Source organism: Cervus canadensis, chromosome 31, assembly GCF_019320065.1.
Source record: "Cervus canadensis isolate Bull #8, Minnesota chromosome 31, ASM1932006v1, whole genome shotgun sequence".
Lineage (NCBI taxonomy): Eukaryota > Metazoa > Chordata > Mammalia > Artiodactyla > Cervidae > Cervus > Cervus canadensis.
The window spans coordinates 41,819,757-41,835,906 of NC_057416.1; the positions used below are offsets into that span (position 1 = coordinate 41,819,757).

At 38.5% G+C, this 16,150-nt stretch overlaps 1 protein-coding gene across 1 annotated transcript in view; it reads right to left on the reverse strand.

The window, feature by feature from the left end:
- Positions 1 to 2,897: 2,897 nt before the first annotated feature.
- Positions 2,898 to 16,150, reverse strand: part of LOC122432639 — a 102,690-nt gene continuing 89,437 nt past the window's right edge. Inside the window, exon 3 of the mRNA XM_043454705.1 lies at positions 2,898 to 3,485. Within this exon, the coding sequence (XP_043310640.1) occupies positions 2,919 to 3,485 (567 nt within the window). The 3' untranslated portion in view covers positions 2,898 to 2,918. The remainder of the gene's footprint in view (positions 3,486 to 16,150) is intronic.

Genomic DNA, 16,150 nt, shown 5'->3' on the forward strand with positions numbered 1-16,150 from the left:
TGACTGTACAGTGTTTGAACATGGATATTTTAAAATATGTCCAACTATTTGACTAAGGAAAGACACTGAATATGAACTGTAACAGTAAGAAATACTGTGATCGAGAACAACCACACACACTTATGCAGTTGTCACTTTTTAAGGGCAGACTTTTAGCTCTGGAAAACAGCCTATATAATGGGGTCTGTTCATCCCCTATATTTCTTTATGAAATTGTAAAAGGTGACTTGGAGACTTTGGTGATACAGAACTCTGTAGATAAAACTTCCAAAAATTCAGAGAACAGATGTATGAGCAAGTTCATCCTAAAGAATATGCAGTTTGAGAATAGCCAAAGTTGTCACTAATGCATCTTCCCATTCATTTGCTCATCTTATACAGATATATCAGGGATAAGAAAAATGGTCCTACCCTTATATAGTAGAAAAGTGGAACCTTCTCCTGGGGAGAAAAAATGCATACATAAGAGGCTAGCGAAAGAAGAAAACACAGGTACCAAGTTAATATTGTGAAAGTAGCATGAGATTCTGTAATGGGTGGGTGGTGAGGAGAAATGGAAAGTAAGAACAGGAAGAAGTATTTCAAAGAAGAACTTGAGCTAAGTTCTTAGAGAGTAGTTGCTTTCATAAAAGTAGAGAGAACGAGAGAACAGAGAAATATTATAATGGGGTAACTAGTTCAGAGATAAGGGTGTGGATGACATTCTTTAATTTAAAAAAGTCAGGCTAGCTTGAAAATATGTGCAAAAGGAGAGTTGTGCAAGTTACAAACAGAATTTTGAAATAAAGTTTTGTGTAAACATGCAAATGGATTTAGACACAAAATAGATCAAACGTGCAATTTCCTTACTGATTCTCTGTCTGAATGACCTAGCCCTTATTGAGAGTGAGGTACTGAAGCCCCCGACTATAAATGAACTGCTGTTTCTTTCCACTTTTAGCTCTTTTAGGGTTTGCTTTATGTATTTAGGTGTGCCACTATTGGAAGCATAAGTATTTGCAACCATTGTGTCTTCTTGATGGGTTGATCAATTTATTATTGTATAAAGACTTTATTTGTCTCTTTTTAAAGTCTATTTTGTCTAACGTAAGTGTAGCTACCCCTGCTTTTGTTTTGCTATCATTTGCTTAAAATATCTTTTTCCATTCTTCACTCTCGGTTTATATATTTCTTTAAAGTGAGTCTCTGTAGGCAGCATATCCTCAGATCCTGTTGTTTAACCTGTAGTCGTTTCATGCCCTTGATTAGAGAATTTAACCTGTTTATTTATTGTGAACTGTTGTCTGATAAATACTTACTAGGGCTTCCCAGGTGGCTCAGTGATAAGAGTCTGCCTGACAATGCAGGAGATGCAAGAGACTCGGGTTCAGTCGCTGGGTCGGGAAGATCCCCTGGAGGGCATGGCAACCCACTCCAGTGTTCTTGTCAGAGGAGTCTGGCAGGCTACAATCCATGGAGCTGTAAAGACTCCATGTCTTTACATGACTAAGCATGTATGCAAAGATTCACTATTGCCGTTTTGTTCATTGCTTTGTTTTTTTTTTTTGGGGGGGGGGTAGATTCATTGTTTTTTATCCTGCTGTCTTCTTTCTTTTAACATCAGTGCTTTAAGTTCTTTATCAAGTTCTTTCGTGTAATTGCTACAGTTCCCTTGTGGCTGCCATGAGGCTTATGTAATCTCAAAATCATAGCACTTTAAGTTGTTAACAACTTAACTTTAATAGAATTCCTAAACTTTGCATTTTTATTTCTCCTCCCCCTCACATTTTTGTTATTACTATTACAATTTACATGTTTTAATATTGTGTAACTAATAGGAGATTGTTGTATTTATTGTTATTATTGCTATATTCATTTTTTCAACTTTCAAATTACAGTGGTTAGTGAATTATGCACCACCACGACCATATGCAAAGCCTAACTTTGTGTATTTAGCATTCCCAGTGAATGTTATGTTCTCTTTCTCAGGTTTTTCTGATGTTAATTAGTGTCATTGTTTTCCCCGGAAGAACTCCCTTCAGAGATTCCTGCAAGGCAGGTACAGAGGCAGTGAGCTTCCTCAGCCTTTGATTTTCAGAAAAGTCTTTCTCTTTCCTCTATTTCTGAAGGATGACTCTGCCAGGTGTAGAATTTTCGATAGACTGATTTTGTTTGTTTGTTTGTTTTTTGCTTTCAATATTTGTATATGTCCTTTTTTTCTTTCCCGATTTGGAAAGTTTCTGTTGAGAAATCCACCTTGGATTCCCTTGTATGCAACTTTTCTCTTTAGTCTGACTGCTTTTTAAAATTATTTTCCTTTGACTTTTGATCATGTAATTATAATACGTCTAAGTGTAGACTTGTTTGGGGTCCTTCAGGCATCCTAGTCTGGAGGTCAGTTTCTCTTCCTAGGTTTGAGAGGTTTTCAGCCATTATTGATCTAAGTATATGTTCTGTCTCTTGCTCTCTCTCTCCTTCTGGAATTAACAAAATGTAAATTTTGTTTCTTTTCATTGTGCCCTGTAAATCCTGTAGATGTTCTTCACCCCATTTTATTCTTTACTCTTTTTGTAGTTCTGACTATGTAATTTTGAATATCTTTCAGGTCAATGGTACATTTACTGCATTATTGAGTTTAGTTCTGAAAAAAAGTCTCTATTGAATTATTCAGTTTGAATATTTTTTCAACTGTAGGTTGCTGTTTCTTAAAAAAAAAAAAAGTTTCCATTCCTTTGTGGAACTTCTCAATTTGTTCATGCATTGCTTCCCTAATTTTAATTTGTTGTCTATCTGTGTGCTTTTTTTTAATTCACTAAGCTTCCTTAAAACTATTATTCTGAATTACTTGTCTGAAAGTCGATACATCTCCATTTCTTTAGGGTTAGTGACTGGAAATTTATTGGTGTCCTTTGGTACCATTGTATTTACCTGATTTTTCATTACCCATGATTCCTTTCCTTGTGTCTGCTCATTTGAGTGATCAGACTCTTCCAGATGTCACAGGTCTGCTTTGGCAGAGACCTTCCTTCAGCCCTTGGCTCAGACTGGGGGTCTTGCTGTGCCTGTTGGTGACGTCCTTGGGCAGTTACCCACTGTGATCTGCAGAAAAGCGAGGCCTCCCATGGGGATACTGCTTGAGCGATGGTGGCCGGCACGAGCCCTCTCCCCGTCTCTCCGATCAGGTGTCCAGTGGCTGGGCCTTGCAGATGCCTCTGCAGTCCCGGGGGTGCGGAGGGGAGGTCGGAACAGAAGCAGGGGTTCTGCCAGGTGACCCACCTTCCCGTGTGGCTGCTGGTCCTTGCTGGGCCCCGGTTTCCCGCTGGAGGAGCACAGACTCGGGGAGACCTCTCTTGGGGGAGGGCGGCGCGGTCAAGTTGAACCAGTTTCCTTGTCTTCCAATGCAGTCTTTCTTGGTCTCTGCATGCATGGGGCTCTTCAGCCTCAACACCAGGCTCCAGGATTCTCTCAGTGATGTCTTCTTCATCAGTAGCTGTTAGTTGTTCTTCCTGTGAGGGGAGCAAAGTCCAGAATGACTTATCTTGCCACTCTGGGTGTTTGCTATTAAGAACAGATGTCCAAGATGAGAAAGGAATTGCCTAGGAAATTAGACCTAATTTCATGGAGATCAATGTCCTTAGCAGTTTTCTTACAAACGATTATATCCTGTCTGAATGTGTGATCAGAGATCCTTCCGTCTCTTCCATGAGTGAGATGGAAGAACTCAACTCCATCTTTATGAGAATCTCTGGGGTTAAATATCCAGGCCATGGGAGAGGCTAGTTACCCATAGGACGCCCCTCCGATACCCCCCCATACTTCGCATGTGCATCTCATCCTAATAATTTAGGAGTTCTATATAAAAAAAAAAAATGACTGTAAAAAAACAGATAAAGAGAGCAAACGAGTGGTTCCCAGTTGGGAGAGGGATGTGGGGAAGGGCAAGTTAGGGAAACGGGCTGAAGAAGCACAAGGTGCTATAAAATAAGCAAGTTTTCTAATAACTCAGAAATATATATTATAATTATAATAATAAATAATATGAATAAACAATTCTACTACACCACAGGGAATACAGCTAACATTTCATAACAATCTTAAATGGAGTATAATCTATGAAAAAAGTTGAATCATTGTTGGATACTTGGAAATAATATAGATCAACTATACCTTAATAATATATCTATCTGCTCAAAAAGAATAAAAATATCTGGATGAAATTCACTCATTCAGCCAATACTTCCTGAGGCCCTGTTGCTTGCCTAATCCCAGATTGGACACTGAAAATAAAGTGGTGAAGAAAGTGGATACGCTCTGAGCCCCAGGAATTTATAGACCAGTAGTGATCTCAAGTGGCCTTGTCCTGCAATGACTTGGAGCAGGGCTTGGGTTCCCAGCCAGAGACGGGCTGGATCGTGGTGGCGAAAGCTCCAGATTCTAGCCCCAAGACCAGGGTCCTGGCCCTTCAGTTGGGCAGAAAAGAATTTTCACACAGATGGAAAGTGATGAGACAGTGAAGTATTTATTAGGAGGGGGAAAATGTACAGTATGTGCAGATAGACACACGGGCAGACTCACGGAGAGACAGTCTCTGAGTCAGGCCCTGGCGGCAGTCTGAATTACTTTCACGGGGCATTCCTTCCGGTTTTCCTTTGGCCAATCATTTTGATTTGCCTCGTTCAGAGCCCATATCTGATGACTCTCAGGACCCTCCCATGTGGGCGCACACATCTCTTAGTCAAGATGGATTTTACCGAAAAGGCATCCAGGTAGAACATCCCTTGTCGTAATTCCTCTTTGACCCCAAGGAGCCTTTCTGCGCATGTGGAATCAGGGAAGTCTCCTGACTTCAAGAAAGAGAAACACATGGTCTTTGCAGGGCCCAGCCTCCTGTCTTAATTGTCCTGCTATTCTCGTCTTGGAGTTTTGATCCACAGGGAATGAATTTCCAATAGCTTTACCCTGGGGGGTGGGGAGCATCTGTCTCCTGCCTCAGTAGGATTTGAAACCTTCTTTATTGGTAAAATTTCTCTTAATGCTTCTCATGCTATTTGACTTGTTGTTGCCTCTTGCTTCATCACACTACAATTTGTCCTAAATAGTGCTTCTGGCTTAAATTTCATAAAGCATAGGTTTGAGCACCTATTTTTCATAATTAAAAGTCCTCAGTAGCTACCTATAACTTGCTTTTTAAATTAAAAAAACAAATATTCATTTGTCTGCACCGGGTTTTAGTTGCAGGACATGGGGTCTTCAGTCTTAGCTGAGGCTTGGGTGAGCTCTCAGTTCTGGCACGTGGGGCCCAGTTCCCTGAGCAGAGCTTGAACCTGGGCCCCCTGCATTGTGAGCATGGACTCAGCCACTGAACCACCGGGAAAATCCTTCCCTATATCTTGTTAACTGAAGAATCATCTCAGCCTGGTCTCAACATCATATTCCTAATGTGCCTTTCTAGGCATCTCTCTCTAGATAGTGAATTTCCAGGCATATCTCATTAGCCTGTGGGTTCCATGAGGAAAGTAATTAAATCACACACGTTTTCATTTTTGTCATCCTATTCATTTGGTGACTGTTTTCTATTTTCTCCTTGTACTCTGGCTTCTAATCTAATTCTGGTTCTTCTGATTGGAATACCTCCTCCGCCAAGTAGTCAAGTTGTGTTTCAAATACCAACATCTTTAAAAAATATGTGTTAATTCCTATCTCCGACCCAAAGTACTAGTTCCCTCATTTAAAACCCCAGAACAGTTCTGTGTATTGCTATGTACTTCAGCTTCAGTTTCAAATCTTTGCCTTTGGAGGATTTATGAAATAATTAATAACAGTGATAAGTGTAATAGGGCAAGGCAAATAATTATAACCTTGTTAGGCAGAGATTGGCAGCAAGAAAACAAACTCTGTAAATGCTTTCAGACGTGCTTGATAAAAATTTTAATTTCCTGATCTTTTAGCTATCTACAGTTGAAACAGAATAAAAATTAATGGTGGTTCTGGTGTAGTAAAAATGAAAATTGCTCAGCTGTGCCTGACTCTTTGTGACCCCATGGACTATAACCCACCAGGCCCCTCTGTCCATGGAATTCGCCAGGCAAGAATACTGGAGTGGGTTGCCATTCCCTTCTCCAGGGAATCTTCCTGACCCAGTGATCGAACCCAGGTCCCCTGCTTTGCAGGCAGATTCTTTACCATCTGACCACCAGGGAAGCCCAGTGAGCCTAATTCTGAGGGACATGGTCAGATTAAAAGCCCCATGGGTTTAGAGGTAGATTAGCATGTGTAAGAGCTCCAGAATCAGTCAACTGGAATGACTGATTAGAAATATTATGTAGAAACACTCCTTTACAACATTCCAGAGAAACACACTGTTAATATGTAAATATGCCATCTATTATCTACATTAGAGCTTCTATTGAAAAGGACAAAATAAAACCAATCTCCTTCCTTCCTTCAACATTAGTAACTTTTGGTCCTTGTCATGAAACATGAGGAAACTGTGATCCTCAATCCAGTGAGGAAAATGGAGAATTATAGTAAAAGGCCATCCTTCCTCCTGAAGACTTTTTATTCCTTTCCATAAGTTTCATCCTCCCCAGTATAAGCCATCTCTCTGCTCCTATAGGATAGGAATGTACATAATTTTCAGAAGAAATTGTGATGTGCTTTCATGAACATCACCATCACTAGTACATGAACATGTTCATTTTCTTTCATGTCTTTATCCTCAGTATTTAGCACAAAGTTGGTCCAGGTAAATGGTAAACATTTGTTGAACACATAAACTTACAAAAAATGAAGATATGTTTTTCTAGAAAGAGTTACAAATTTCCAGCTACAGAATGACTAAGTCCTGGGGATATAATGTAATGCACAGAGGAAGTATAGTCAATAATATTGTAACAACTTTGCATGGTGACTGATGGTAACTGGTTTCACTGCTATGATCATTTCATAATTCATAAAAATATTGAATCACTATGTCATACACCTTAAGCTAATAAATTATTGTATGTTAATTATAACTCAGTTAAGGAAAAAAAAAGTGATATTTGGGTTAATGCAAAAGTCCTGGGGGAGGGGTGGGGAGGATCACATCCCATGACAGATAACTCTGTCTCTTCAGGGCCTGAAAAGCATTTCGCTTGTAGCTGGCCCTTGGAATAGAATTGGAACTTTGGGAAGACTATCAAGTAACATGTTTTAAATCTAGTCCTACCATTATGTTACCAGATTATCAGATTAAAACCTCTGGGTTTTTCTACCTACAAACTCCTCTAAAGTTTGTATTTAGTTTATACAGCTGAGTAAGTTTACATAGATAAAGGTACTTTCTTGGTAAAATTACTGCTGGAATGAATACATTCATGAAATGCTACAAGTCACATTGTGTTTCTAAGAGATTTAGCTGTTGATAAATTGGAGACTATGGTAACAGCTTATTAGGCTGAAGAAAGTCACTGGATGTCTGAACTGGCTGGATGAGTTGTTTCTTTCCTTGGCTTCTATTATGCACCTGGCTTTGAGTCATAGTTAAATACAGTTTCTCAAATAATTGAAACCCATTTGACCTGAAAGAAATCTCCTTCCCAAGCTGAAGGTATTTTAGAATGCATTATAGAGCAAGGAATTTGTTCTTTTAAAAATGACAGGAGAATATATATTTTGAAAGAGTTCTTACATTCTTGAAGAAGGAAAATGTTGCCTTATCATTTAATTAAGAGTGCAGAGATTATTTATCCCTTGATGGTTCTTAGCTAAATGCCCTCACTTAGCTGAAAAGACATTGCCTCAAAAAGTCTCTCAAATAAAATGAGTAAATTCTCGTTGGTGTAAAAAATTTTGTAATGAAGATTTGGTTTTTTGTTTATTTTTTACTTTTTATTTTATGATATTTTTAGAATTGCAGAAGAGTTGCAAAACTAGTACAAAGAATTCCCTTTATCCCTTCCAACCTGGCTCTCTTTAAAAAAATATGTAATTTTTGTGGAGTTGATTTTCAATGTTGTGTTAGTTACTGGTGTACAGCCAGTGACTCTGGCCCTTTTAATGTTAGCATTTTACGCAGCTCCAATATAATTATCCTCTAAGGAGTCAACATTGTTTGATGCCACAGACTTTTTCCTAAACCACAGACCTTTTTCATTTTGCACCCTGTTTCAGGATCTAATCCAGGTTCTCACATTGCGTTTATTTTCATGTTACCTTGGTCTCCTCCAACCATGAGAGTCCCTCAGCTTTTCCTTGGCTTTCATGACCTTGAGACTTTCGAAGAGTACTGAATGGCTATTCCGTACAATGTCCATTGTTGGTTCATCGTATGTTTTGTCATGACTGCACTGGATTTATGCAATGATGTGCTTTTCTGTGTGTTGGATCAAGGGTGCATTATACCAAAATGTTTTGTTGCTGATAATGTTAACCTTTATCCTTAAAGTGGTATCTTCTAGTTTCTTCCCTGTCAAGTTACTATTTTTACCTTTGCAATTTATAAATAATTCTTTTAGAGTAGATGCTTTGAGGCTATGCAAATACCTGTTCTCCTTAAACTCTGTACACTAATTTCAACATCTATCAGTGGTTCCTGCCTGCAGTAAATTTTACTGAGTATTCTAACGAGAACTTTCTATTTTCACCATTGCTTCTACGTTTGTTTATTTATTTTGTTTTTATCAGAATGGACTCAAGGATATTTATTTTAGTCTTTGGGTTGTATTACAATATTATCATTCATTTGCTAAACTTGTTCCAGCTAAAGCCACTAGGCACTTTGATTTTTGTTTTCCTTGTTTTAAAAATGCATCCTTTAGAATAGCTTTAGAGTTACAGAAAAATGAATAAAATAACATATGGAGTTCCCATATACTCCCAGCTTCTGCTATTATTAACATCCTACATTAGTGTAATACCTTTGTTACAATTAATGAATTATATCAATTCATACTGATGCCCAATATCGATGTCTTATCCTTAAATTCAGATTTCTTTAGTTTTTACCTAATGTTCCTTTTCTGTTCCCAGACTCCACAGGATACCATAGTACATATTTACATGTTGTCTTCTTACGCTCCTTGTGGCCGTGACAGTTCTTAGACTTTCCTCAGTTTTGATGACCTTGATGATTTTTGAGAAGTACTTGTCAGGCATTTTCTAGGATACCCTTCTATTGATATTTGCCTTAAGATATTTTTCATAATTAAAATATAGTTATGAGACCCATTTTTATCATATCACATAGAGAATATGTATCAATACAACACTATTTATCAATGTTGATGTTAATCTTGTTTAAAAATCTACCTCCTTTTAAAAAATTTATAATTTTTTTTTTATTTTTTAAACTTCTTCTTATTTTGTATTGGGGTATAGCCGATGAACAGTGTTGTGATGGTTTCAGGTGAATGGTGAAAGGACGCAGTCACACGTATTCACGTATGCTTTCTCCCCCAAACCTCCCTCCCGTCCAGGCTGCCACGTGATGCTGAGCTGAGACCCCTGTGTCATACGGTAGGTCCCCCTTTTTTTTCTGCCTTTCCGTCATTCACTTTTTGGATGGAAGCTGCTATGCATGGCACATACTTAAGGAGGGGGAAGTGAACCCTTTCTATTGACAGCAGAGTATTTATGTAAGTTATTTGGAATTCTGTGTGGGAGACTTGCTTATTGTTCCACATTTATGTATTTATTCATATATGCATATCATTATAGAACTGTGTGTATTTACTTTATATTTCATATATATATGTGACTTCCCTGGTGGCTCAGAGGGTAAAGCGTCTGCCTACAATGTGGAAGACCTGGGTTCGATCCCTGGGTTGGGAAGATCCCCTGAAGAAGGAAATGGCGGCCCACTCCAGTGTTCTTGCCTGGAGAATCCCATGGACGGAGGAGCCTGGTGGGCTACAGTCTATGGGGTCGCAAAGAGTCGGACACGACTGAGCGACTTCACTTCTTTCCCTTTCATGTAAGTATTACAATACTGTCTTATTGTGTTCAGACTGTTTCGGCTTTGGCCACTGGAGCTGGGGAAGAAGTGAAAGTAGGACGGGCTCCTGCGTTCCTTCGACGTGTCCTCTCAGTGTGGTTTATTTGCTCACTGTTGGACCTTCCTGACTTCTGGCATGGTGGGCGGCTCTTATCATCTTGTGCATCTCCTGCCTCCGTTCTAGAATCAGGCATTTCTCCAAGGAGCAGTGCTGATTCCTTTTAGAAGAGACCACGATCTGGTTTAGATGTGCTCATTGCTGCTAGGATGCCATTGCTTTTAGGCCCTTCCATCGAACAGAGTGAGAACAGATATTTCTATAGTAAGCCAGGTTTATGCACATAAAACTGGGTTGGCCCACAAATTCATTCAGGTTTTTTCCATAAGATGGTACAGAAAAGCCTGAATGAACTATCTGGCCAACCCAGTATTTCCATATGTAGTGGTCTGTGGCTTCCCTGGTGGTGCAAACGGTAAAGAGTCTGCTTGCAGGGCACAAGACCCAGGTTCGAGCCCTGGGTTGGGGAGATCCCCTGGAGAAGGAAATGGCAACCCACTCCAATATTCTTGCCTAGAGAATCCCATGGACGGAGGAGCCTGGCGGCTACAGTCCATGGGGTCACAATGAGTCGGACACGACTGAGCAACTTCACTAGCTAGCTAGTGATCTGTACCAACTGCAAACTAAACATAAATGCATAGGAATGTCTTCAACTCTAATCCCTTACTGCATGGACCACTTAACTTCCTCCACTTGCTGATCTGAACCTCACACTCTTATAGGGAGAAATCTGGCTCCCATGATCCCCTATCCACTTACTTAGCTATTTAATTCCAGATGATGTCAGACTTGTTAATCCACATGCCAAATGGAAACAACTGTATCATGAGCATGCAGTGCTAATATATAGGACTTTTGCCTTTATTTTATAGATTTCCCTAGTGTCCGAAAGTGCTTGGGTACTTTTCCCCATTAGGGCTTTCCTGGTGGCTCACTGGTAAAGAATTTGTCTGAAATGCAGGAGACCCAGGTTCAATCCCTGGGTCAGGAAGCTCCCCTAGAGAAGGAAATGGCAACCCACTCTGGTATTTTTGCCTGGGAAATCCCATGGACAAAGGAGCCTGGTGGGCTACAAGTCCATGGGGTTGCAAAGAGTCAGACATGAGTTAGCAACTAAACAACAACAATTCCCCCCCACCACACACACCTTTCAGTAAGGTCGTTTCACGTATTTTTAAAGTTGAGGTATGTGCCTGCCTGCGTGGTCAGTCGCTTCAGTTGTGTCCAACTCTTTGAGAGCCTGTGGACTGAGCCTTTACCGCTGAGCCACTGGGGAAGCCCACATTGAGGTATACTTGGCATGTGAGAATGTATTAGTTTCAGGTGTACAATATAGTGAGTCCAGTTAACATCTGTTACTATTTCCTTAACGTACATTTTAAATATAGTTAGATTCTTTTGTCCCAGTCATCACTTCTTCCTGGAGCTCCTGAACTTCTAAACCATTTCAAAAAATTGTTGAATACATTAATATTTGCTTTTTAGGTATAAAGTTCTCTGGGTTTTGACCAATGCATAATGCCATGGAAACAGCATTCCACACCATATACAGTATCCTCACTGCTTGGAACGTTCCCACAGCTCCGGCGTCACCCACTCCTGTCCCAGCACCCATCCATCTCCATACCGTCTCCATGGTTTCACCATCGCTACGCTTTTGTCTTTCCTAGAAGGTCATGTAAGTGAAAGTATGTCGCTTTTTAAAGGTTGGCCTGTTTTGTTTAGCAATATATGTTTAGGTTTCTTCCATATCTCTTTTGGCTTGACAGATCATTTGTTTTTATCACTGAATAATATTCCATTGTACTTAAGTACCAACTCATTATCATTAGTTTATCAAAAAGACATCTGGGCTGCTTACAGTTTTGGTGATGGTTAGTAAAACTGCTATGGACATTCACATCAAGATTTTTGTGTGGACATAAATTTTTTAATTGGTTGGATAAATGCAGCCATGGGGTCCCCTTGTTTGTGGGGCGTATGTTGCAAGACCTCCAGTGGGTGCCTGAAACTTCACATAGTACAGAACTGTATATATACTTTGTTTTTTCCTATATCAGCATACAAACTTATGATAAAGTTTAACTTATAAGTCAGTAAGAGAATATTTGAATTGCCAGTATCACTACTCTTGCACTTTCGGGCCATTATTAAGTGAAATAAGACTTACTCTCAAACACTGCAATACCATGACAGCTGATCTGATAACCAGTAGGCCACTAAGTGACTAATGGTGGGTAACATATACAGATTGCCGTGCTGGATAAAGGAATAGTTCACATCCTGGGCAAGATGGGGCACGGTGCGGCAAGGTTTTCGTATACTACTTAGAACAGGGTACCATTTAAAACTTATGAATTGCTTATTTCTGGAATCCTGATCTAACATTTTTGGACCACAGTTGTCTGCAGATAACTGAAACTGTAGACATTGAAACCCAGGGGCCCAGGGGTGGGGAGCTGCCATACTTGGAGTGGGATTAACACGTTGCCCAGTGGGATTGTGTTCACTTTGTAGGAAACTGCCAGGCTGTCTTGTGGTGAGGCTGCACCGTTTGTGTATCGCCCTGGCAACGAGCACCCACTCCTGCTGACCCCATGCTCACCAGTGTTTCGCACTCTCAGTCTTTGTTTTGTTTTACCCTTCCTAGTTGGTGTGCAAGATCTCATTATTGCTTTACTTTGCAATTCCCTAGTGACAAATAATGTGGACAGCTTTCCACATGCATATTTCCCATATGTTGATTTCCTGTTCAGATTATTTGACATTTTTTAAATTGCATTCTGTTTTATTGTCTCATTGTGAGAGTGCTTTGTAGATTTTGGACCCAATGTTTTATAGGATACATATTTTTCAAATATTTTTGCTAAGTTTCTGTGGCTTATCTTTATTTTTTTGATAGTATCATAAGAGAATACAAGTTTTTAATTTTAATGAAGTCCAATTTATTGATTTTTTTGTCATTTATTGTTCTTTAGGTGTTGTATCTCAAGACTCACTGCCAAAGACAAGATCACTTAGATTTTCTTCTATATATTTATGTATGTAATTTGTTTTGAGTTAATTTTTGTGAAAGATGTAAGATTTGTGTCTTGATTCACATTTTTGCTTATGAAGATTCAATTATTCCAGCACTATTTGTTGAAAAAGACTATACTGTCTCCATTTAACTGTCTTGTTCCTTTGTAAAAGATCAGTTAATGATATTTGTGGGTTTATTCCTGTGTCATTTTGTTCCAGTGATCCACATGTTTGTATTTCCACCAGTACTAGACTGTCTTAATTACTCTAGCTTAAAAGCAAGTCTTGAAGTCAATTAATGTCAGTCTTCTAACCTTATTCTTCTTCAGTATTACATTGATTATTCTGATTCCTTTTCCTTTCCTTATAAGCATTTGATCAGTTTGCTGACATCTACAAAATAACTTGCTGGGATTTTGATAGAGATTACATTGAATCCACAGGTCAAATTGGGGAAAACTGACATCTTACAATTGTTTAGCTTGCCAATCAATGAACACAGAATATCTCTTAATTTATGTAGGTATTCTTTTAATTTTTTATCAGAGTTCTGCAGTTTTATACATGATTATCTGGTACATATCTGTTAGGTTTATAGTTATAGTATTTTTAATGCTATTGTAAATAGTATTGTGGTTTTATATTTCAAATTTCAATTGTTAGTTGCTAGTATATAGGAAAAGAACTGATGTTTGCATCTTTATCTTGTGTCCTGAAACCTTTTTATCATTGCCTATTAGTTCCAGGAGCATGTCTGTTGATTCTTTGGGCTTTTCTACATAGGCGATCATGTCAACTGTGAAAAAGAGTTTTATATCTTCCTTCCCAGTCTTTATGGTTATTATTTCCTTTTCTTATTTTATTGCACTAGCTAGAACTTCTAGTTCAATACTGAATAGTTGTGGTGTTTCCACTATCTTGTTCCCAAGCTTAACCAGAAATGATCTAGTTCTCACCAGTAAGTACAATATTAGCGCTAGGTTTTTAGGTAGACGTTCTTTATCAAATTGAAGTTTTTCTTTAGGTGCTTGTGGGATTTTATTTTTTTAATAGTAGGTAAAATGTCATCCCTGAAAAAAAATCTACAAAGTTTCTCAAAAGAATATTAGTTGAAAGTTACTCCATTCTTATGATAAAAAGAAAAAAGTTCCAAAAATTGTATCTTTTAAAACTTAGTTCCGTGACATCTTTTCTTCATAAACCTCTTTATGAAATGATTGGCTGACTTGTTGAAGCTCTTCCAATTTTGCTTAGGTCACACCTCAATTATACCCATCATAGGCAAGTTTTTTCATGGAGATAATTGGAAGAGACCCTGAAATCTCTGTCCAAGGAGAGTTGTTCAACACATGGATATATTCTGTGACTTCCTGTTGTGCAGAGGATGAGTCTAGATGAGCTGACATGGTGAGTTCATGAGCTGGCATGGAACGGATGCTTATGCTAACACTCAGTTCTAATCTCACACTGTGTAGGCCACCATCTAATCAGAAGCTGGCTCCCCAGGTAATCTGCATACAGGGATAACTTGTGTCGAATTGAGAGATGAATAAGTTTCCTTCAAAGGGGAAAAATAAAGAGGTTTTTGGCATTCAAAATTTATTCATTCGCATTATGAGTAGTCTCATATGAATCTGCTCTTAAGGGGTAAAGATGGTCTTGAAATGCCAAGAAACAAAACTTTTAATCTCTCAAAGTCTAGGAATTGTTTATCAAAATTCACTGAAAGTTTTAGATTCTTGAAAATTTTGAAATTTTGAGTGAGAGATGTGATTCTTGGGACCACCAAAGTCTACCATATGACCAGTCCTCTGGTTTGGAAAGAAATCTGTTGCCAGAATAGAGAATGTACTCTGAGAATGGGGTACCCATTAAAAAACAAGTGGCATAGGTGGGAATCTGCATAAACATTTTAAGTCTGCACTGATGACTATAGTTCTCAGAGAATCTTAAGAGATGAAGAAAGCAGTAATTGGAGTGCATTTCTTTAGACCCATAGTAACCAAGTATCTCCCCTTTTCTGTCCCTTAGAAGGCAATCAGAGTTCCAAAGAGAGCTGGATAAAATGGAATAATACATTTTGTACAAGGAATCTTAGAATATTTCCAAAATATGTTGGCTTTCTTTGCTTCACCCTTGCCACAGTTTTGTTTCTCTTCATAGTCTAACTCCATAGTTGTCCTCCTCACTCCCACCTGAGTCAGAAGAGTACTTATTGATCTCGAGCCTGAGAAATTCTTTAAAGGTAGACAGGAGGTGTGAAGAATGATCCCAATGGTATTTTCTTCAACACTTTCACAGCCAATGTTATCTGTGAATCTTCTTAAGTAATCAATCACTACCTTAGGTGAAAGAAATTTACAGTCCTCTAAAAAGCTTTACATAAAATTTCTCTTAAGTCATATGAATAAGTAGTGCACAAGATTTAACAAATTCAAACCCATTTCTGGTGATTCAATTCAAGCTCACCAAACCAAGCACTTTGGTGATTTGTAGTCAGTTACTGAACTTCTTTGGCCAAGTAGTAGCTCTCTAGTCACCTAACGAATGCACTGGACTTGGTGATATTTCAGATCTCTTCCAACTCTTATATTATATCTTTTATAAGCACTGACACTCCTTGGAAACTTAAATAATATCTTTCCCATATGTTCATTTCATGCATTTTGATTCATTTTCCTTCTAAAATAAGGTACTTGTCTTGGTAAAGAATAAACAAAATCCAGATTTCACAGGCTAACCGAGCCAGAAACCAGAAAGCCGGAAGAAATGAAAATCTCGTAAGATGCTCAGATTAATGTTAAAGATGTTGTGGTTAGCCACAATCAGACAAGGTTTTAGATGAACACCCAAGGGGCCAGTGCTTTCAGCATTTGGAATTCCTGCTAATATTTCAAAACAATTTTCCATAATAAATCTGTTGTATTAAAGGATGTTAACACTCTGTGTTTTATCATCTCTTATACTTTACAGATGTTACTTGCTTTAAGAGTTTTAAATTTATCTTACTGGTATTTACACATTTAGGAAAAACAATGAGGAGATTTTAAGACAGGTGTTGGTAGAATCAAGTTTTGACATGGATGAAACACAAGGTGTGACAAGGAATTTTT